Genomic DNA, 24,041 nt, shown 5'->3' on the forward strand with positions numbered 1-24,041 from the left:
GCTGAGGCCTATGCATCCATAACTGAGCCACCTTTACAAATAAGCACCCATGTGGTCATCCCCTCTACCTGTTGCTCAGTGCTTCTGGCTCTAACCTGCCTTCCAGCCCCTCCTCCTTGCCTGCCCTCACTTACCCAAATGCTTTCTGTTCCTACACATATCTTGGCTGATGCTGTTCCCTCTAGATTCTCACTTTCCGCCTGTTGAAATCCTACCCTTTATTCCTTACCAGCCCAGCTCTTCCAAGATGACATACTCCATATGGCAGTATTTTTCAAACTTGAGTCATTCACATTCATTGTCTTTCCCGTTCTCAAGTCCTGCTTGTATAATTTTTGACTTAATATTTTTATTTAAAGAATCTGTGTTTTTTTTTTTTTTTTTTGAGACGGAGTCTCGCCCTGTCACCGAGGCTGGAGTGCAATGGGGCGGTTTCGGCTCACTGCAACCTCTGCCTCCCGGGTTCAAGCGATTCTCCTGCGTCAGCCTCCCGAGTAGCTGGGATTATAGGCACACACCACCACACCCGGCTAATTTTTTGTATCTTTAATAGAGATGGGGTATCACCATGTTGGCCAGGCTGGTCTCCAACTCCTGACCTCGTGATCTGCCCGCTTCGGCCTCCCAGAGTGCTGGGATTACAGGTGTGAGCCACTGCACCAGGCCAAGAATCTCATTCTTTAAACATATAATTAAGCACATTTAAAACGGGACACGGTAGCACGTCCCATATAGTCTCAGCTACTCGGGAGGCTGAAGTGGCTCACTTGAGCCCAGCCTGGGTGATATAGCAAAACTCTCTCTCTTTAAAAAATAAAATAAAATAGGCTGGGCATGGTGGCTCACGCCTGTAATTCCAGCACTTTGGGAGGCCGAAGTGGGTGGTCATGAGGTCAGGAGTTCAAGACCAGCCTGGCCAAGATGGTGAAACCCCGTCTCTACTAAAAATAAAAAAAATTAGCTGGGCGCAGCGGCAGGCGCCTGTATCCCAGGTACTCAGGAGGCTGAGGCAGGAGAATCGCTTGAACTCAGAGGGCGGAGGTTGCAGTGAGCCAAGATAGTGCCACTGTACTTCAGCCTGGGCAACAGAGTGAGATTCCATCTCAATAAATAAAATAAAATAAACTCTTTATTTATTTTTCATTTATTATTATTTTGAGACAGAGTCTCACCTTGTCACCCAGGCTGGAGTGCAATGGCATGGTCTTGGCTCCCTGCAACCTCCGCGTCCCGGGTTCAAGCAATTCTTCTGCCTCAGCCTCCCGAGTAGCTGGGATTACAGGCATGTGCCATCATACCCGGCTAATTTTTGTATTTTCAGTAGAGACGGGGTTTCACTATGTTGGCCAGGCTGGTCTCGAACTCCTGACCTTGTGATCCACCCACCTCAGCCTCCCAAAGTGTTGGTATTACAGGCATGAGCCACTGGGCCCAGCCTATTAGTGATGTTTTTTGAGAAGGAGTTTCATTCACTCTGCCTCACAGGCTGGAGTGCAGTGGCGCGATCTCGGCTCACTGCAACTTCCGCCTCCCGGGTTCAAGCAGTTCTCCTGCCTCAGTTTCCCAAGTGCACCACCACGTCTGGCTAAGTTTTTTGTATTTTTAGTAGAGACGGGATTTTGCCATGTTGGTCAGGCTGGTCTCAAAATCCTGACCTCAGGTGATCCGCCCGCCTCAGCCTCCCGAAGTGCTGGGATTACAGGCGTGAGCCACCATGCTTGGCCTCAATTTATTTTTTTATTAAAAAAATTCCCCCTGAAAAAACCATCTGCAAGTATAAAACTCATTTTAGACTTGAACACCACCCAATAAGAACAGTAGCGCACAGTATACATAAAAGCTGGTGACAGGAGTAAATCCAATCAAAACCAAAGCAATGCTACTCAATCCTAGATCAGTACCATTACGTTGGGGGAAGGTTCTGGCCTTGGGGCAGAATTTGTGTTCCTGGTATTGTCATGGCTATCAGTACCGCCTTCAGACTTTGTCCTGGAGGGAATCAGAAGAGATAAAAAGAATGCTTTTCTTTCTGGGTGATTGAGTGTTACTTACTTCTTTGACCATTCGGAGGCCATCTGGTTCTTTGGAGTATTGCTTTCTACCTTCTCTAGCCAAAGAATTTCTCTTCATCTCTCGATTCACTTCCGCTGGGCCTCTCTCAAGGTGCCAACTAGATTTTAACTTTGCGAAAAGGGCGTGAACATAGATTGAATCTGTTCACTCACTGCGTTGTCCACTAGGTGTAGGGGAGCTTGAGCATAGGAGCCGGGTCTAGTTTGCCTCATTGGCCCCCAGAGGTGTTGACTTGTATCTCAGATGTGAGCCGGCGCTCAGTAAAGGAGGCCGGTGCTCGTGGAGATGGAAGACGCAGCAGAAGTGGCCTCAGCGTTAGGTGAGAATGTACTCCTCCAGCGCGGTGTGCCTGGCACGTCGAATTGGTTCGGCTTTCCTGGCTTTCGTAGGTTTTACCCAGAACTTGCTGGCGTCAAGACCCTGCAGGCGAACCTGAGTGAAATCGCGGTTTTTGTTTGTTTTTTCTTCATGCATTGGCTAGTTGTAGGTAAAGCTCCACCATCCACGACGGCGGGCAGCCAGTCTCCCCCGGAAACGCCGGTGCTCACCCGCTCTTCCGCCCAAACTCCCGCGGCTGGCGCCACAGCTACCACCAGCACGTCCTCCACGGTCACCGTCACGGCCCCGGCCCCCGCCGCCACAGGAAGCCCGGTGAAAAAGCAGAGGCCGCTTTTACCGAAGGAGACTGCCCCGGCCGTGCAGCGGGTCGTGTGGAACTCATCAAGTAAGTTTCAAACGTCCTCCCAAAAGTGGCACATGCAGAAGATGCAGCGTCAGCAGCAGCAGCAGCAGCAGCAAAACCAGCAGCAGCAGCCTCAGTCTTCCCAGGGGACGAGATATCAGACCAGACAGGCTGTGAAAGGTACCGAGCCTCCCCTTCTGTTCTCCGTGGCGCCCGCTCCCATTTTGCCACATCGACAGGAGAAAGTCATTACTCTTTTGTTTTTTTTTTTTTAGTTCTCGTTTGTTTCCTGGCCATTGTATCTTGAAGGCCTTGCACATTTCATTTGGCATTATTTTTAAAAAGTGTTTTGCTACTTGCTTTTTTACTTTCAAAAAGTTTTTTTGTTCATTTTATAAATTATACATGCATATATTCTTCTTAAAAGGGGGGCAGAAAGTTTTACATAAAAGTTTATTGTCCCGTTTACCTTCCATTTCATTCTCTCCCTTCCACAGTGACCAGTATCAACCGTTGTAAAGGCTTTTCTATGCATGTATGCATGTATATGTATATATACATATCTGTATGTATATATGTGCGCGTCATGTATATGATGCCATAAAATTAGTCCTTTTTCCCCTTTTTTTTCTTTTTTAAAACGTAAAAATGGTACCATACTTGCTTTTTTTTTTCCCCCCACCCATTAGCATGTTTTGGAGGTCCATCCATGTCAGCACATACAGCCCTGCCTTGTTCTTTCGGACTGCTGCGTAGTATTCCATAGTTTATTTAAAGCATTCCCCTCCTGATGGGTATTTAGGTTGCTTTCAGTTTTTTTTCTACTGTGAGCAGTGCTGCAGTGAATATCTTTGTATAAATTTCCTTGTGCACATGAGGGAACCTCTTGGAATTATTTTGGAAAAAGTACAGTGCGAGAAGTTGATAGCGAAGGTTACCTTAGTAACTGGAAATTCGTCACGCACAAAAGATGAGCCAGCCTCGAGAACCACTTGCTGAAGTTGCAGAATCAGAACTCCCACCAGCCCTACAGGAGGCTCCATCTGGAGCTGAAATTAGGCCAAACACAGTGCTGATCTGACTGGTTGATACCAGTTTGTCTGGCTTTTGTGAGCATTGATGTAGATCTCTTTCTATCAGGAAACCTGCATCTAGATCCTCAAAGGCTGGGTTCTTCAGCGGAAGCTCATAGTGAGTGCGCCCCTGTGAGTGGGGTTCGTGAGCAGCAGGACGTGAGGTTGAAAGGTGGCCAGGTCTTGAATTGGCCCCCAGTGAAACACTTCAAAGATGGCAAGGGAGTGGGGTCCTGAAAAATTGGCCAGGCAAAATTGAGAGTACAGTTGGAGTAATCTTGCTGTTTAAAAAGTTGGTGGGGCAAAGCCAAGTCTAGGATATTTGAGATTGGGATTCCTGCTTCCTGTCTTCTGTCTTTGTATCTCGTAAGCAGGAGGCTTCCCCAGGGGAGTTTAATTGCTACCAAGAAGAGGGTTGGGCGCGGTGGCTTATGTCTCTAATCCCAGCACTTTGGGAGGCCAAGACAGGCAGATCACTTGAGGCCAGAAGTTCAAGACCAGCCCGGCCAACATGGTGAAACCCCATCTCTACTAAAATGGAAAAGAAAACATAAAACTAGCTGGGCACATGCCTGTAACTCCAGCTACTCAGGAGGCTGAGGTGTGAGAATCCCTTGAATCTTGGAGGTGGAGGTCGCGGTGAGCTAAGATTGAATCATTGCATTCCAGTCTGGGCAACAGAGTGAGACTGTCTCAAAAAAAAAAAAAACAAAAAAAACCAGAGAAACAAACAAACAAAAAAAACAAAAAAGAGTGCTGCCAAAAAGAGGCTCATTGCTTCAGATAGTCTTACACCAAAGTAGGGCCTATACACTACTGTAATGGGGCAAGAGTCTAACATAAACTGAAATTAACTTTGATTTGTACAGAGGTGACTGGGCATTTTAAAGAGAGAATGAGGGAGTAGGGATGGGAGCAAGTCGTTGAAGTTAAACATCACAGAAGCAAGATGAGGGGTTGGTCTTTGTGAAACCCATCTCGATTTGCTAACGGGCACTTCATGAAGTTGGGCCCCTACTCTCCCATAGAGACTGGGATGCTGAAGTCCTGTCTTCAGGTGTTGGCTGGAAGAAAACTGTCAGTTCTTTTGCCAGCACTGAGTTTTCCCAGGCAGGTGCCTTAAGTGGGGTTTGGGGTCATCCTAGCATGCACTCTTGAGCTCTTAGAAACTGTCAGTGTTTGCTCAAGTCTTTCCAGGCCAAGGTTAGGGCCTAGTCGAGAAACCTGGATAGAGTTTGGTCAAGGGGAGCATCTTTGTCATTTAAAAGTAGAAAAGTTCTCAGGACGTATATTAGGGGCTTTGCTTCTACACCACAGCTCTATGCTGGGACGGGTCCTTCCCACGTGGGATAATCAGGATGCTTTGCCTTCCTAGCTGTCCAGCAGAAGGAGATCACACAGAGCCCGTCCACGTCCACCATCACCCTGGTGACCAGCACACAGTCATCGCCCCTGGTCACCAGCTCGGGGTCCACGAGCACCCTTGTGTCCTCAGTGAACGCTGACCTGCCCATCGCCACCGCCTCAGCCGATGTCGCCGCTGATATTGCCAAGTACACTAGCAAAGTGAGTGGATGGGAGAGCTGCCGCAGAGACGGCAGGCATCTGGCAGGTTGCCAGAACCTTGGCCTTGCAAGGGGAAGCATGAGCGTCTTAACCTCTTAGGCTTTAGGGAGTGTTTAGGAAGGAAGACCCTTTTTATTTTTTAAACAGAATCTCCAAGACCACATTCTTTCATTTGGGTCTAACAGAGAAACATTGGAATGGACTGAATCTTAATCCAAGTGGGCTTAGATTCTAAAGTCAGTTTATGAAGTGCAAATGACATATAATCAGAATTACCTTCGAGAATTCAAGTCACTTATTAAGGCACTGGAACACATGACTGATCCTTCAGTGAACAACTGACCAGGGGTTTGGTTTGCATTTAGAGCTTTGCATGTGGAGCAGAAGTGACAGAGTCTTAAACATGAGACTGGCAAGGTGAAATGCCCACACTTTAATTTTTCCAGGAATCAAGATGGATGAGGAGGGGGACCGAGGGGACCCCCTCTCCCTCTTCTCCTGCCCTCTGGGGCACAGTCCCTATTAAGTGGCCTGGTGGGCAGGATTGCCTGTTGTGGGCAAACTCATGGTCACTGTCTCAGCACAGGCCCCTTCTTTTTTTCTCTTAATTTACCAAGTGCTTTTTTTTTTTTTTTTTTGAGATGGAATCTCACTCTGTTGCCCAGGCTGGAGTGCAGTGGCACGATCTTGTCTCACTGCAACCTCCGCCTCCTGGGTTCAAGCAATTCTCCTGCCTCAGCCTCCCAAGTGGCTGGGACTACAGGCATGTGCCACCATGCCTGGCTAATCTTTGTATTTTCAAAGTACAGATGGGGTTTTGCCATATTGGCCAGGCTGGTCTCAAACTCCTGACCTCGGGTGATCCACCCACCTCGGCCTCTCAAAGTGCTGGGATTACAAGTGTGAGCCACCACGGCCGGCCTGCCAAGTGCTTTTATGGTCATTGTTGAATTCAGGTAGATACCATCTGCGGTTCTCAGCGTCATGTGAGAGTGCCCTGGACTGATGTACTGTGTACCTTGTCATTAGACCACATTAGTAATAATAACCATCAGAATGTCAGCTCCGCAAAGGCAGGGATTTTGATCTGTTTTGCTTACTGCCAAGGCCTAGAACAGTGCCTGGCATGCAGTAAGTGCTTAACACATAGTTGGGCTTTCTTTTTATTGGCCTCAGTTATTATCAATAACTTAACAATAGCTATTGATTTATAATCTACTGAGATTATTATTATTATTATTTTTTTTTTTTTTGAGAGGGAGTCTCGCACTGTCGCCCAGGCTGGAGTGCAGTGGCCGGATCTCAGCTCACTGCAAGCTCCGCCTCCCGGGTTTGCGGCATTCTCCTGCCTCAGCCTCCCTATAGCTGGGACTACAGGCGCCCGCCACCTCGCCCGGCTATTTTTTTGTATTTTTTAGTAGAGACGGGGTTTCACTGTGTTAGCCAGGATGGTCTCGATCTCCTGACCTCGTGATCCGCCCGTCTCGGCCTCCCAAAGTGCTGGGATTACAGGCTTGAGCCACCGCGCCCGGCCAAGAGATTATTTAGTAAATTACTAAGTAGGTAATAATTTACTCTTTACTGATGAGTAGATTATTAATACTGATGAGTAAACAGTTCTAGTTTTCAGAGAGAATGGATGAAAATAATTGAGGATGGTTGTTTCTAGAATTCTTTCTCTTTTAAAAATGCAAACAGGGTCTCATTTTGTTGCCCAGGCTGGTCTCAAACTCCTGGCCTCAAACTCCTGATCTTCCTGCCTAGGCCTCCCAAAGCGTTGGGATTACAGGTGTGAGCCACCACACCCAGCCTATTTCTAAAATTCTTATAGTCTTACTGATAAAGAATTAGCTTTATTATATTGAGTTAAGGGAAGAGGAATCTTTTTAAATTCTCAATGGTGAGAGAAATATATACGGATTTTTTTTTTTTACCCAAATGAGTTTTCATTGGTCATGTTTCTTTTTATTGCTTCTGTGTAGGTGTAATTGTTATCTATTGCTACAGAACAAATTGCCACAAAACTTAGCAACTTTAAACAGCACACACCTTTATTATCCTACAGTGTTTGTGGGTCAGGAATCTGGGCCCGGCTCCACAGGGCTCTCCGCTTCAGGATCTCTTGCAGTTGCAGTCGTGGTGTCTGCAAGGGTTTGGGACTCACACAAAGGCTCAACTGGGATCCACTCTCCAGGTCATTTAGGTGGTGACTGGCAAGATTCACTTCCTTGAGGGCTGGTGGTCTCGGCCACCCTCAGTTCCCTGCCATGTGGGCCTCCCCAGCATGGCAACTTGCTTCATCGAAACCAGCAATGGAGACTGGGCACGGTGGCTCACACCTATAATCCCAGCACTTTTGGAGGCCGAAGTGGGTGGATTGCATGAGCTCAGGAGTACAAGACCAGCGTGGGTAACATGGTGAAACCCCGTCTCTACTAAAATACAAAAAATCAGCCTGGCATGATGGTGTGCGCCTATGGTCCCAGCTACTCAGGAGGCTGGTACACAAGACTTGCTTGAACCTGGGAGGTGGAGATTGCAGTGAGCCGAGATTGTGCCACTGCACTGCTGCCTGGGCGACAAAGCGAAACTCTGTCTCAAAAGCCAGCAATGGAGAGAGCCTGCCGGCAAGACAGAAGTCACAGGCTTACTTAGGCCAGTCACAGAAGTGACACCCCATTACCTTTGCTGTATTCCATTGATTAGAAGCAAGTTGCTAGGTCAGAGGGAGGGGATTACAGATGGGCACAAAATAGTACTAGGTTGGGATCATCAGCAGCCTTCCCACCACATAAGGTAGCAATATGTCTGCATAGTATTTACTCTGGGCTAGATGCTGTCCTAAGCACTTTTTTATGTTACTTACTCAGTCTTCTTGACAAATTGATGAAGTGTAGGTACTGTTATCACCCCAATTTTATAGATGAGAAAACTGAAGCCCAGTGATGCTACACAGTGTGTCTAGGGTCACAGACTAGTGAACGGCCAAGCTGGACTTTGAATGATAGCAGCCAGGCCCTAGACAGCATGCACTTAATCTGGCTTTGAGTTGCTTTATGCATTTCAAACAAGCCTGCTGATCACACATGTTCATGCCACAAACTGTTGCCACATGACTTTTATAAGCAACTGCTCTTAGGATTCAGTGTGGCTGTTTGAGCCAGTGGCTGTAACCACAGCACTTTGGAAGGCTCAAGTGGGAGGATCGTTTGAGGCCAGGAGTTTAAGACCAACCTGAGCAAGACATGGAGATCATGTCTTGAAGTTTGAAGCTGCAGTGAGCTCCGATTGCACCATTGCACTCCAGCCTGGGTGGACAGAGCGGGACTGTGTCTCAAAAAAAAAAAAAAAAAGGCCTGGTACAGTGGCTCACACCTGGAATCCTAGCACTTTGGAAGGCCCAAGCGGGTGGATCACCTAAGGTCAGGAGTTCAAGACTAGCCTGGCCAACATGGCGAAACCCCATCTCTACTAAAGAATACAAAAATTGGCCTGGCGTGGTGGCAGGCACCTATAAACCCAGCTACTCAGGAGGCTGAAGCAGGAGAATTGCTTGAACCCAAGGGGTGGAGGTTGCAGTGAGCCGAGATTGCGCCACTTCACTCCAGCCTGGGCAACAGAGCGAGACTCTGTCTCAAAACAAAACAAAACAAAACACGGGGGAAGTTGTCATGAAAGTGTTCAAGGCCTAACAGTACCAAACTGAGACTTCTTGCTAAAGCGATCTGTAGGGTTCTGTAGGATTATTAGAGAATTGGAAGGGGGTAATTTTCTCGTTAGTGATTTAAGTAGGTGTCTGGTTTTGCCTGAATGATCTCTTGTTCTACCTTAAGTTGTCCTTACATCACCTTCCTTTGATTTGGTCCCAGCTGTTGCTCATGAATGGGAAAGCTGAGGTCTGCTGAGTGGATCTGATTAGTGGTTTGCAGGAAGGCTGTTTTCTCAGCTCCTGCAACCATTTTAATTCTGTTACCTTCTGCATCCCCTTTGTTCTTTAAAAAATTGTTAAAAAAATTTTTTTTTTAAGAGATGGCGTCTTACGCAGCTAATTTTGTATTTTTAGTAGAGATGGGGTTTCACCATGTTGGCCGGGCTGATCTTGAACTCCTGACCTCAGGTGATTCGCCTGCCTTGGCCTCCCAAAAGTGCTGGGATTATAGGCATGAGCCACCGTGCCTGTCCAGGAATGATTTTTTTGATAGGTGTTTTCTTTGAAGTTAAAAAAAATGAACACAGTGACATTTTTTGGGAGCCGATGAACTTTTCCTGTCTCTGAGGTGACCTGGAGTGGAAGACGCAGTTCTGTGTGTTTTGGCAGAGTGGTGTTCTTTACTGATGTTGAAGTCTTTGCTATATTTGGAAGTTTAGAGTAAAAGGCAGTCCACGAATGCATGATATCTTTGAAATGGAATGTGACCATTGCATTAGCAATGTATTGAATTTCGCCCACTTTCTAAAGTTTTCTTGTAAAGCCATTTAGTTGTAATTTTTAAAATGGACACAGTGGGTGCAACAGAGCAAGGAGGCAAGTGCAGGAGGCTGCAAAGCTGTGGAAAGTGCACAGTGTTTTCGCTGACAGTGGCCTGGTGTGGACTCCACAGCAAGCTGAGCGTGGAAATCTCAACAGAGATTTTATTCATTTTACTCCATTTTGCGGCGAATTTGGGCCTACTATTTTGGGGCTTGGCAGCAATTACGCAATTGCATACTTGTATGAATATCTTTTTCTTTAAAAATAAGATGAATAGGTATTTCTTTATGAACACCTGCTCCATGGCAGGTAACGAGACACAGTCCTTGCGTGGTTTTTTTCATTTAATCCTCGTGCACACCCTACCGGGGGGCATGCAGTTCTTGTTTTTTTGTGGGGAAACCGAGGCTTAGAGGCCGTGGATAGTGAGGCATCAGATACGAGGCTGCTCTTTGTCCCGCCTTCTCCCTGAATTGGGGCATCTAGAAGGCACTGGAGAGAGTTCATACCAGTCAAGCTGGGCCTGAGACAGAGCCTGATCTCTTGTCCCCTCCTCTTTCTGCTGTGATGGGGGAAGGGTCAGCTGGCAGGTGGGAGGTAGAAGAGAAATTCATCCTACGAACATAGTCAGAAAAATCCCTGGGTGCCTGCTGCATGGACCTTAGCTGATGTCACCAACTGGCTGATGGCCTTCAAGGGTCAGATAGTTAAAGAAAAAGAATATGGGAAATGAACTGCAAAGACAATGTCTTGACTGAAGGCATTAAAATGACAAACCAGCCATATCTATAAAATGGACTATAAAAAGGAATGAAGTTCCGCTGCCTGCTGCAGCACGGATGCGTGAATCACAGAGGACCTTGAGTTGTGTGATTCCATTTATATGAAATGTGCAGACTGAGCAAATGTGGAGAGACAGAAGGCAGATCAGTGGTTGTCAGTGGCTGGGGGAGGGGGGATGGGATACCGGGAAGTGAAGACTAAGGCTGGGGGGAATGGGATTTTCTTTCTTTTTTTTGTTTTTGAGACGGAGTCTCGCTCTGTCGCCCAGGCTGGAGTGCAGTGGCCGGATCTCAGCTCACGGCAAGCTCCGCCTCCCGGGTTTACGCCATTCTCCTGCCTCAGCCTCCCGAGTAGCTGGGACTGCAGGCGCCCGCCACCTTGCCCGGCTAGTTTTTTGTATTTTTTAGTAGAGACGGGGTTTCACCGTGTTAGCCAGGATGGTCTCTATCTCCTGACCTGGTGATCTGCCCCTCTCGACCTCCCAAAGTGCTGGGATTACAGGCTTGAGCCACTGCGCCTGGCCAGTGGGATTTTCTTTACGGGATAATGAAAATGTTGTGAAATGATTGTGGTGATAGATACACAACTCTGAGGTACTAAAAGCCATTGAATTGTATACTTTAAATGAATGAATGGTGTAGTATATGCATATACCTCAGTAAAATGGTGCTGGTTTTTTAAGGGGAAATAATGAAAACTAAAACAGTAATCCCTCTCTTGAACCTACTGTGCTGGCCAAATAAAAGACATCTAGGGGTTGGGCACGGTGGCTTCAGCACTTTGGGAGGCCGAGGTGGGTGGATTACTTGAGGGTCAGGTGTTCAAGACCAGCCTGACCAAATGGTGAAACCCCGTCTCTACTAAAAATAAAAAAAAAAAATTCGCTGGGCGTGGTGGTGTGCACCTGTAATCCCAGCTACTTGGGAGGCTGAGGCAGGAGAATCGCTTGAACCAGGAGGCGGAGGTAGCAGTGAGCCAAAATCGCGCCACTGCACTCCAGCCTGGGCGACAGAGTGAGACTTCCCTTAAAAACAAAAAAACCAAAAACAAACAAAAAAACAACCACCACACATCTGGGGGCCAAATTTGGCCTCTCCAGTTTCAGCCAAACTGTGGTATAGAAACTAGCTTTATGTGGGTATGGAAACTAGCTTTATGGTTATGAAGTGGCACCACAATGCAATACATGAAATTTGTTGGAAATTTTTACCCTGTTAATATTGGGGTTTCTTAACCTCAGTGCTGGTGATTTTGGACTCAAAGGTTTTTGTTTTTTGTGCGGGGTCCTTGTGTGCATTTAGCATGGTTTAGGTAGGAAGTTTAGCAGCGTCCCTGCCTCCACCCTCCAGATGCCAGTAGCAGCCCCTTCTCCTCGCTCCTGCACCTGTCACGACAACCAGAAATGCCCAGTGTCTCATGTGGGACAAAATTGCTCTTGAGTTGAGAACCTCTGCTTTATACAGATAGATTTTAGGTATTTGTCTCCAGGAAAAGCCTCCAAGAAGTGATCAGCTGAATTGTTTCTGTTTTTATCTTTCAGATGATGGACGCAATAAAAGGAACAATGACAGAAATATACAACGATCTTTCTAAAAACACTACTGGAAGCACAATAGCTGAGGTCAGAGGTGACACATGAATTCCTTATTTGCTAAGAGTGTTTTATGGGCTGCTTTAAAGGTGATACCCTGAAGAAGCTTCTCTGGAAACCCCTCTTGGATCCTGACTTGGTCACTAAGCTGGCTCTACTGATTGTGATTGTCGATGAGGGTATTTTTTCCTTTAGCCAGTCAGCTGGGGCTGTGGAGACATGCCCTGCTTTGTGTGATCAATTCATTTCTAATAAAACAGCCAAAACCAGAGCTTCAGTTAACCTACTGGTAAAACTGGACACCAGTTCTTTTTGCTTCATGTAAAACTGGCTCCTGAATCTTCTCTGTAAGTTTGGACTTTTTAATATAAGTGCTTCTTGTTGTTCAATACTTTGTGTACTGGAGTCTCCATAATTATGTAATTGCGTAGAGAAGAACGTGGTTAAGACATTTCATTGGCTGGGTGTGGTGGCTGTAATCCCAGCGCTTTGGGAAGTTGTGGTAATCCCAGCACTTTGGGAATCCTGAGGATTGCTTGAGGCTAGGAGTTTGAGACCAGCCTGCACAACATAGTGAAACCCATTTCTACAAAAATTTTAAAAAAAACAAGCAGGAGATGGTGGTGTGTTCTGTAGGAAGCTGAGGCAGGAGGATTGCCTGAGCCCAGGAGTTTGAGGCTACAGTAAGTTGTGATTGTGCCGCTATACTCCAGCTGGGGAGACAGAATGAGACCCTGTCTCTTAAGGAGAAAAAAAAAAAAATTAAGCTATCCACTTATAAAGTGTCCACTTATAAAAATATACCTCCCTGAACTTCCCCTTTAGGCTAATTCCCTATCAGGGCTTGGAGAGTGGGCCACTTCCCGGTCTGTGGATGGTACAGTGTGGACCAGATACAAACAGGTTATCAGGTGAAATGACAAGTGGCAGGACTTACAGAGGTCATCTAAGGTGATGTTGGAGAACTGTGGGAATCCTTTGCAGAGCTATTGACCTTTTAGGACTTGGCAGCATTAGGCTGGTGCTCAGATGAAGAGGAGAAAATCTTCAGGAAGGCAACCTTGTGGTTCCTTAAACAGAAAACATTGTGAATACAAAGATTTAAGAGAGGACCCAAGAAAAATCAATGAATCCCCTTAATAGTTTTGCAAATATGACCTTTATGATTATGCTTCGGACATCAAAGAAGAAGGGAAAAAATAATGCTTTAGAAACAACTTCATTCTTGTTTGTATACATTGTAAGAATTGGTGTGTGGTTGAAAATACGGGTTCATAGTATCTCACCTGAAACCTTGGGTCTGGATGTATGCCAGAAGTTTTTTGGATTTTAGAGAGGTAATATGCAACCCCCCACAATTAGAGACACCATTTCTGCAATGAAATGTGATTGTTCACACTACGTGAATAAATCAGATTTTCTCAGCCTTAGCTGTACTGACGTTTGCACCAGGTACTTTTCTGTTGTGGGGCTGTCCTGTGCATTGTAGGATGTTGAGCAGCATCCCTGGCCTCTACACACAGATGCCAGCAACACTGCTCAACTGTGACAACCACAAATGACTCCAGATGTTCTCATGACAGGGGAGAGTACTCGAAATTGCCCCGGTTGAGAACTACTGTGATAATTAAACACTGTTTATTATTATTTTTTAAATTATTATTATTATTTTTTTTGAGACAGAGTCACCCAGGTTGCAGCGCAGTGGCATGATCTTGGCTCACTGCAACCTCTGCCTCCCGGGTTCAAATGATTCTCGTGCCTCAGCCTCCCAAGAGCTGGGATTACAGGCGTGCGACGCCATGCCCGGCTAATTTTTGTATTTTTAGTAGAGATAGGGTTTCTCCATGTTGGCCAGGCTTGCCTTGAACTCCTGACCTCTGGTGATCTGCCTACCTTGGCCTCCCAAAGTACTAGCATTACAGGTGTGAGCCACCGCACCTGGCCGAAACACCGTTTAGTTAGTTTCCTATCAGATCAGGTCGAGTTTATTTTCCCTTCAAAATGAGTTTGGCCCCAAAGCCACACCTCCCCTGCCCAGAAATACCCTTTGGTTTTCAGAGATGTCAGGCTTTGGAATTTCAGGTGAATAAGTGTGGATTGCACCACCTAAATGTTATGTAAGAGCGAAAATCCAGCTATCTTTGTATTTGTTTCATATTTATAGACCAAAATCCTAATCAAACCCTTAATATATTATTTATATGAAAGTCTGGTCCTTGTCACTTTAAGTGGCTTTCCCTCGTGCCAGTATTTCTTGGAATCAATGGCCTGTTTATACTTGGTTTTCTGAACCAGTGTTTCTGGTAAATTTGGGTTCACTCACTAGTACTCACCTCTCTGAACTATAGTTGTGGGAAGGTTAGCATGATTCCCGTACCCTTCACAGCCAGCCGTGGTTGAGCTTCTGAAACCTGCTGGTGAACTGCATGAGACAGCTTTTGAAGATGCTCACTCTCCCTCTTCCAGATTCGCAGACTGAGGATCGAGATAGAGAAGCTCCAGTGGCTGCACCAGCAAGAGCTCTCCGAAATGAAACACAACTTGGGTAAGGCCGGACACGTTGGTCTGGACTGAGGAGGGTTTTGTGTGTGAACTTGTTTGTACCTCTGGAGTCAAGCCCAGATGTGAGTGCAGTTAAAACTAGGCTAGGATTGTATGACTTGTAGGAGACCACAGAATCCTGAGAGTCTGGCCTGGAGAGACCAGGTATAAGAGCGGGTGTTGGTGGGAGCCCCCCTTTCCTCTGTTCAGAACACCAGCCTCAACAATAAAATAATGAGGGTTGGTCAGCTCACACTGTAATTCCAGCCCTTTGGGAGGCCCAAATGGGAGGATCACCTGAGCCCAGAAGTTCAAGGCCAGCCTGGGTAATCTGGCAAAACCCCATCTCTACACAAAATTTTAAGCCATTAGCTGGGCCTGGTGGTATGCTCCTGTGGTCCCAGCTGCTTGGGAGGCTGAGGAAGGAGGATCACTTGAACCTGAGAAAAGTTGAGGCTGCAGTGAACTTAACTAATTTCATCACACAAACTGTTGTGATAAAGAGATCTGTTATATCCCTGGTTTTCCTTTTCTTTTTTTCACACTCTGCATGCTGTGGATATATCCCCAGTTTTCAAGGGAGGAAACTGCTGTGCTAAGGAAGTTATTCAAAGTGACATGGCCACAGTTCAAGTCTGGGCACTCTTCACCCTGTTCATCATTGAATGCCGGGCCCTTTAACAATATCTGGATGCTTCCCGTGCACTGCTCAGTGTGGAGAAAAATACTTTATTGGTCCCTGGATTAGATTGACAGATGTTTTGGCCCATCATTCTGTATAGATAAGCTTTTCCCCAAAGGTAGGAGTGATTGCTTCAGATCCTCACATAGCATCAGATGGGCTGCTGGCAGCAGCAGAACTCTTAGGTTGAGGACCCATGCCCAGATGTGCCTACCTGCTCACCTGTGATCTGCATCGAAGTCACAGACGTGAATCCTTTCAGAGCCCCCTGGAGAGGAGCCCTTGGTTCATTCTTTCTGGATGCATATTTGGGTGTTGTTGCTTCTTCTCGTTTTCCTTTTTTTTTTTTTTTTTTTTTTAAAGACAGAGTCTCACTCTTGTTTCCCGTGCTGGAGTAGAGTGATGTAATCTCAGCTCACTGCAGCCTCTGCCTCCCAGGTTCAAGTGATTCTCCTGCCTCAGCCTCCCGAGTGTCTGGAATTACAAGTGTGCGCCACCATGCCTGGCTAAGTTTTGTACTTTTAGTAGAGACGGGGTTTCAGCATGTTGGCCAGGCTGGTCTCAAACTCCTGGCCTCAAGTGATCCACCCACCTTGGCCTCCCAAAGTGCTGGGATTATGGATGTGATCCACCGCCCCTGCCACCACTTCTTGTTTTTCTAATAAAATCAGGGAATCTTACTTTCATAAAATCCTTTTCTTTTTATATGTTGACTATACATTTGAAAAAATTACCTGTGTGCTGGCCAAAAGTTAGCTATGGTTTGCAGGCCCATAGTTAAAGGTAGTTTGATTGACTCAAAGGTTCTGTCTGGCCACAAGTAGTTAACTTCTTTATGAGGGGTTAATTTTTCTTTTATAAAGTTCAGGAAGAGTATTTGAAGGAATTGAGGGACCATTTCCCTTCCCTCCTCTCCCATCCCCTCCCCTTCTGTCCCTTTCCCTCTCTTGTCAATGGAGTTTCATTCTTGTTGCTTAGGCTGGAGTGCAGTGGCATGATCTCAGCTCACTGCAACCTCCGCCTCCTGGGTTCAAGCAATTCTCCTGCCTCAGCCTCCCAAGTAGCTGGGATTATAGGCACTCACCGCTGCGCCCAGCTAATTTTTGTATTTTTAGCAGAGACAGCGTTTCACCATGTTGGCCAGGCTGGTCTCGAACTCTTGACCTCAGATGATCCATCCGCCTTGCCCTCCCAAAGTGCTGGGATTATAGGCATGAGCCACCGCACCCGGCCTATTTTTCTTTTATTACAGCCTGCAGGTCACTCCTAAATGAATTACCAGTGGACTTACTGAAGTAAAATTAGAGAAATCTTGGTAGACTGAATAGGTTCATAGTTGTCCTGTTAGTATAATCTTCAACCACAGTCCCATCTGGATCCAATGCCACAAGAGATGCCTACAAGAAAGCGTGCCTGAGTTCTAGGCCCAGCTAGCTGTGTGCCTCAGTTTCCTCATCTGTGAAAGAGGTACAATAGTAGTACTTACCCTGTAGGATTATTAGGATGAGGGTTACTTGAGTTAATATTTATGAAGTTCTTAGAACAGTGCCTCCATGTAGTGGGTGCTATATAGGTATAGATTGATAGGGGGGAAACGGTTTATGTTAATGAATAATAGGATGGAAAGTGAGTTTTGGTGGCAGTTGTTTCAAGGGTTACTTTGAGGAATTCCCAGAATGTAGTCTGGTGTTGAAAATCCTCTGGGGCTGCAGTTATCTCCACGCTGGGCGCCTCATGTCCACTCTCAACAGGCAGCACCATCTGGTCGCTATGATGAATGCCCTATTTACAGATGAAGACTCGGGCTAGGTTATTGCCCATGGGCACACAGCCAGGGCTTCTCCCAGCCAGGTCTTGCACCCACGTCTGCCTGAATCTGGGGGCAGGAATAGCCCCACAGCCCGGGCTGGGGTCAGGTGATGAACAGTGTTCCTTCCCCTCCTCCACCAGAGCTGACCATGGCGGAGATGCGGCAGAGCCTGGAGCAGGAGCGGGACCGGCTCATCGCCGAGGTGAAGAAGCAGCTGGAGCTGGAGAAGCAGCAGGCGGTAGATGAGACCAAGAAGAAGCAGTGGTGTGCCAACTGCAAGAAGGAGGCCATCTTTTACTGCTGTTGGAATACCAGCTACTGTGACTACCCGTGCCAGCAAGCCCACTGGCCTGAGCACATGAAGTCCTGCACCCAGTCAGGTAATGCACTGTGGGACTGCCTCCCATCCTGGGCTGCAGTGGCTGGGCATTGGTCTCCCTTGTGGACCTCAGGGTCTCAGGGCTAATTGACAAGGGAGGTTGCCTGGTTTCTGGTCACTTTCACTCAAAAACAACTGTGTCTCTTACACATAGGTGAGCAGCATGCAGGCACATAGCTAAGACTTGAGCCAGGGACATTTTGAACCTTTGATTTTTACAGAACCCTTGATCTCTTCTCAGGCCTAAAATGTCAGTAGTACTGAAGTTGAGACACTGTGGTTTTTTTTGGCAGTAATGAACTTGTGGCTTTAGATAATATGGATTCCCAATTTCTTTGTTAAGTAAAAAGTGTTGGTATGGAACTAACCTGTCTTTGACACTGCTGTAATATTTGTAATTGCCCTTTCCAACATAGAACAAGCAGTCCCTAGGCCTACAGCTTCCATGAGGAAGCACTGTCTAGTTAGAATTTGTCAATTCTTTTTTTTTTTGGAGACCGAGTTTCACTCTTGTTGCCCAGGCTGGAGTGCAGTGGCGTGATCTTGGCTCACTGCAACCTCCGCCTCCTGGGTTCAAGTGATTCTCCTGCCTCAGCCTCCCGAGTAGCTGGGATTATAGGAATAAGCCACCACGCCTGGCTAATTTTTTGTATTTTTAGTAGAGACGGGGTTTCTCCATGTTGGTCAGGCTGGTCTTGAACTCCTGACCTCAGGTGATCCGTCCACCTCGGCGTCCCAAAGTGTTGGGATTACAGGCGTGAGCCATTGCGCCCGGCATCAATAATATTTTATAAATTATTATTATTTTGAGACAGAGTTTTGCTCTTGTCCCCCAAGCTGGAATGCAATGGTGTGATCTCGGCTCCCTGCAACCCCGCCTCTTGGGTTCAAGTAATTCTTCTGCCTCCGCCTCCCGAGTGGCTGGTATTACAGGCACACGTCACCATGCCCAGCTAATTTTTGTATTTTTAGTAGAGACGGGATTTCGCCATGTTGGCCGGGCTGGGTCTTGAACTCCTGACCTCAAGTGATCTGCCCGCGTTTACCTCCCAAAGTATTGGGATTATAGGCATGAGCCACCATTCCCAGCCTATAGGTGATTTTTTACAATTAGCTTTAATTTGTGGCAAATGATACTAGCTTTGTATGGTTGGAATTAAACGCTTCCATTTTAAAGAATTTCAAGTGTCACATAAATGATACAATAAGGTAGTATGTCTACAGATTGGCAAAATTTGCAAGATGGTACGTAAATGACTCAAGGGTGAGCTTGACCAGGGGTTAGTAAACCTTTTCTGTGAAGGGCGAGAGTGAATATTTTAGGCTTTGTACACCATGTGGTTTCTGTTGCTACTACTTAACTCTGCTGTTGCAGTGCAGAAGCAGTCTTAGATGGTATGTAAATGGATGGACGTAGATGATATGTAAATGGATGGATGTGGCTGTCTGCCAATAAAACAGGCAGCACTAGCTTGCCAGCTCTTGCTCTAGACAAATCTGTCTGTTTTTTTATTATTTTTTAAAAGGCATTATTGGAGCATACCTTGCCCTGTTCTTTAGTCTTTAGGGAGACGTCTTCTTTGTAGAGACTTTTGGTCTCTCACTGGAGTAAAGTCTCTTTGTGGTTTCCCTACGTTCTGGAATGTGTCTGATAAGCCTTTTGCTGTTTTGCCAAGATGGCCAAAATGTCCTTCGGCTTTCCTTTTTTTGTGATATAATTACATCTGTTCTTCCTAAATTCCTCCCCAATGCCCTGTTTTTCTATGTGTCCAAGTTTCTGCCATCTCCAGATGCTCTGGGCCTCTGACAGCGTGTCGCCTTTCATGTGGTTTTCCTGTCCCACCTTAGAAGGAAGCAAGCCCCTGGGGCTAAAAATACAGGTCTCCACCTAGAAATTACTAAATAGAGTAACCCTAAATTGGCAGTTACAGGTTGGCTCTTGTTGATGGGCTTTGTTTGTTCCCAGAATGATTTAATAAAACTTGAATTGCTAACCATTAAAAATCAACGTGTTGGCTAGGCGCGGTGGCTCAAACCTGTAATCCCAGCACTTTGGGAGGCTGAGGTAGGTGGATCACCTGAAGTCAGGAGTTCAAGACCATCTTGACCAACATGGTGTAACCCCATCTCTACTAAAAATACAAAAATTAGCCGGACGTGGTGGTGTGCACCTGAGTCCTAGCTACTTGGGAGGCTGAGACAGGAGAATCACTTGAACCCGGGAGACAGAGATTGCTGTGAGCCGAGATCATGCCTCTGCACTCCAGCCTGGGTGACAGAGCGAGACTCCGTTTCAGCATGTTTATGTTAAAATTTGGAATTCCAGCTTCTGGAAAACTCTGGCAATCCGGCCCCCTTGAGCCTACACTTTTATGCCCTGGGTGGGGCTGAGCCTTGGGTGCCACTGGGTGCAGGGCGGGGCTCCATGCATGTTTCAAAATCATCATCCTCTGTGTATATGTGGCATCTCTTTCTCCTTTGTCCCCAGCTACTGCTCCTCAGCAGGAAGCGGATGCTGAGGTGAACACAGAAACACTAAATAAGTCGTCCCAGGGGAGCTCCTCAAGCACACAGTCAGCACCTTCAGAAACGGCCAGCGCCTCCAAAGAGAAGGAGACATCCACTGAGAAAAGCAAGGACAGTGGCTCGGTGAGGATCCCCCTGTGCCTTTGGCTAGTGACATCTACCCTTTGTGCCAAGTGGACTTAGGACCCCCTGTCTGCCGCCCTGAAAGTTGCATGTTTTGGGAAGCTTGTCGTAACAGTGTGCCAGAATTTCCAGTGGATGTGTGGGAACATGGAGCCTGAGCTGGTGTGTGTAGGACCTGGCAACTGCTCCCTAGTACTTTCCCCTGGGGCCCTCAAAGTGTAGAGTAGTGTCGCCCAGGAAGACTTTCTGCGATGATGGAAATGTCCTATACCTCCCACCCAGAATGGTAGCAGCTAGCCACATGCAGCTTTTGAGCACTTGAAATGCAGCCAGTGTGACCCAGGACCGTATTTTACAATTTTATTTAATTTTAACTAATTGAGATTTCAGTAGCCACATGTGGCTAGTGGCCGCCACATTGGGCCATGAAGGTTTCACCTCCTTGTTTGCCAGGGTGTGATGTATGTGACATCGATGGTATGTGAAGACTATTTTCATGAGTATATAGTTTTTTACATTTTTAGTCATTGTTCGTCTATTTCAGTGCATGTTAGGAAAAAGATAAATCGTTAGACTGTCAGTTAAAACACATTGGTTTAACTGATAGTATTAGCTAGTCAGAGGCTAGCATGAATTAAAAGCAGACTGATAGAAGTTTGAACTCTCTTCTTGGATATGGCAAAAATCTGGAGGGGAGTCTGTTAGTGAGTGGAGTTTAGGAAACAGTGGATGTTCTAGGGTAGAATGAGGGGCCACCCTGGTGCTGTGTTCCAGCCTGTTCAGTGTGGGAAATGGCACCCGGGGTTTGGCCACCTGGCTGCCCTGTGCCCATCACTCCCACCTGACCGTGCCAGGCAGAGGGCACTGAGATGCTTTGGGGGCAGCGATGAGCACCCCCATGACTCCCTGGATTTCCCTGTGGGGGCGACATTAGCCTCAGTGCCTTGAGTCCATCTTTTTCTTTTTGTATTTCTAGACCCTTGACCTTTCTGGCTCCAGAGAGACGCCCTCCTCCATTCTCTTAGGCTCCAACCAAGGCTCTGGTATGTTGCCCCCTGGTGGGCGAACGGTGCTTTCACATTTCAGATGGGCAGATGGGGAGCCATTTTGTCAGGGAGAATTTGAAGAGTTTATTCCAATGGTTTCCAAATGATCATGGATCCTTAGAGGTGCCTGGGGTGGGTCAGTGGGGGTGAGTGGGTAGCTGAGCATGTTAACTGTCAGGTACCTCTTCAAACTGATTGGTATTACCTGTTGTATTTACTGGGGATCCACATAAAACTCCATTTGGACAGAGGCCTCAGTTGCTGACCTGGGGTAGGGTAGGAGAAGTGCATTTGAATTGGGGAGTTTTTTTTTCTCTCAGGGAAATGAGCATGGTAAATGACACTGTGTAAGATTTTATTCTGAGGTTCTAACACTTGCATATGGTGGATGAAGGTGCTCAAACCTTTGAGAATTGAAGGCAGTACTCAGGTGGATGATCTTTCTGTAAAATCCTTTCCTTTTGGAAAATAACCTGACAGGCAGATTTGGGGAAATTTTCTGAGACTTGACATCTAGGGTTTTTCTTCTGTGGAGTTTGAGCTGTCTTCCTTCCCTAGCCCAAAGAATCTTTTTCTTGCACTTTCTTAAAGCAGTTTTGGGTCATTCCAGAAGGGTTCAGAGAAGGTGCCTTCCTAGTGGAAGACAGTTTTATTTCATTCAAGGTTTTTGCCTGGCACCACAGCTCCAGTACCTTTCTGCTTGCTGATTGATTGATTGATTGATTGATTGATTGATGTTTTGAGACAGAGTCTCGCTCTGTCGCCCAGGCTGGAGCGCAGTAGCGTGATCTCAGCTCAGTGCAACCTCCGCCTCCCATGCTCAAGTGATTCTCCTGCCTCAGCCTCCCATGTAGCTGGGACTATAGGCACACACCTCCACGTCAGGCTAATTTTTAAAAAAATTTTTTGTAGGCTGGGCGCAGTGGCTCATACCTGTAATCCCAGCACTTTGGGAGGCTGAGGTGGGCAGATCACAAGGTCAAGAGTTTGAGACCAGCCTGACCAACATGGTGAAACCCTGTCTCTATTAAAAATACAAAAATTAGGCGGGCGTGGTGACGTGCACCTGTAATCCCAGCTACTTGGGAGACTGAAGCAGGAGAACCCGGGAGGTGGAGGTTGCAGTGAGCCGAGATCGTGCCACTGCACTCTAACCTGGGAGACAGAGTAAAAAAAAAAAACTGTATAGATGGTGTTTTGCCATGTTGGCCAGGTTGGTCTTGATCTGTTGACCTCAGGTGATCCTCCCGCCTGAGCCTCCGGAAGTGCTGGGATTACTGGCATGAGCCACTGATGATTGTCTTGAGCTGAAAAGCAAACATTTCATTTCACTTCTGCATATTGAGTGCATGGAGGAAGAAGTGATGTCCATTGTTAGGGAGTTGGGAACGCTTTCCTGAAGGGGCTAGGCCTTGAAAGTTGGGTGGGATTTGGGGGCACAGTCAGAGGGAGTAATACGAGCTTGCTTTAGGGAGGGAGGATATGAACTTGGCATTAAATATGACTGAATCACCTATTGAAAAAGCAGCTCCCTCTTCACTTCCCTTTGTAACAGGCTCAGTTTAGTGCTAAGATGTCTTTAGCATCTCTCATATTTCCTGATTCTCTTTTTAACAAAGACTGAGCAGACTCTAGATTTTAGCAGCATGCTCCCCACCCTAGAACTTTTAATTTAAGGTTTTCATTACATTCATTTTTGGAGTTGCCTTTGACAGCAGATTTTATTGGTTTTGTGTTTTTTGTTGGTTAACAATAAAAGTTTATTTATTGACCTAAGTTATAGAAGTTTAAAATAAAAACATGAACTAAGCAATATGTAAGAGGACTATGGATGTGTCGGAATGGCACAGGTGGTGTGAGGAAGCTCCAAGTTAGGGAAACACTGTTTCAGACAGAGGGGTGCTGTTAAGGGTTTGGAGCCTCAAAGTGGCTTGATCGATATGGCATCCGAGAAGATGAATGATGCTGTGGTGGGATGAATCTGGCAGGAGTCCATTGGCCTCAGGAGGGTGGCGTACAGGAAGGTAGTAGGGAGAGGCATTGTATTCCATTCCGGGCTGGAGGAGTATTACCTAGACCAGGGTCAAGAAATTTTTTCTGTAGAGGGCTATTTAGTAAGTATTTTAGGCTTTGCAGGCCACATGGTTCCTGTGCTAGCTGCTCACCCTGCCATTGTAGTGTGAAAGTAGACATAGATAATATGTAAACAAACGTATGCCCTGTGCCAGTGAAACCTGAATTGCAAAAACAGGCATTGAGCTGGCCATAGTTTGCTGACTCCTGACCTGAGGCACACTATCCCAGGGAGTGGAAAGGAGAGGAGGCAAGAAGCCCCAGTAAATGGTGGGAGGAAGAGGGGGGCGAGCAGGGGGCAGGAAGGGGCAGTTTTTCTGAATAAGGCAGATAAATCCCTATCTCTGTGGAGTTTCAGAGGAAGTCAGAAGAGCAGCTATTGGTGCTACTGAACAGCACGAAGCACTTACACACCTTATCATGTTTCTTCCCAATGTCCGTGAGAACATAGTTAGTATTTCCATTATACAGATGAGCAAGTTGAGGTCCAGATGTGTTAACTCAGATGCCCAAGTAACTCAATGAGTAATTGTGAGAGCCAAGACTTAAGTTCAGATCTCGCCAGACTCATGCTTTGAAAGGTGAGTGGGATTTGGGGGCACAGCCAGAGGGAGTAACA

The 24,041-nt window shown here is 46.6% G+C and overlaps 1 protein-coding gene across 11 annotated transcripts in view; it reads left to right on the forward strand.

Moving 5' to 3' along the window:
* The window catches only part of ZMYND8 (zinc finger MYND-type containing 8), a 148,597-nt gene that overhangs the window by 116,357 nt on the left and 8,199 nt on the right, over window positions 1–24,041 (forward strand). For 7 of the 11 annotated variants that reach the window (XM_025398362.1, XM_025398367.1, XM_025398364.1 and 4 more), the window contains 7 exons: window positions 2,555–2,935; window positions 5,204–5,394; window positions 12,189–12,269; window positions 14,709–14,787; window positions 17,416–17,655; window positions 20,143–20,303; window positions 21,280–21,346. In XM_025398362.1, coding sequence (XP_025254147.1) covers window positions 2,555–2,935; window positions 5,204–5,394; window positions 12,189–12,269; window positions 14,709–14,787; window positions 17,416–17,655; window positions 20,143–20,303; window positions 21,280–21,346 — 1,200 coding nt within the window. The remainder of the gene's footprint in view (window positions 1–2,554; window positions 2,936–5,203; window positions 5,395–12,188; window positions 12,270–14,708; window positions 14,788–17,415; window positions 17,656–20,142; window positions 20,304–21,279; window positions 21,347–24,041) is intronic. The other 4 variants (XM_025398368.1, XM_025398371.1, XM_025398372.1 and 1 more) reach the window with 1 other exon arrangement.

Source organism: Theropithecus gelada, chromosome 10 (genome assembly GCF_003255815.1).
Source record: "Theropithecus gelada isolate Dixy chromosome 10, Tgel_1.0, whole genome shotgun sequence".
Classification (NCBI taxonomy): domain Eukaryota; kingdom Metazoa; phylum Chordata; class Mammalia; order Primates; family Cercopithecidae; genus Theropithecus; species Theropithecus gelada.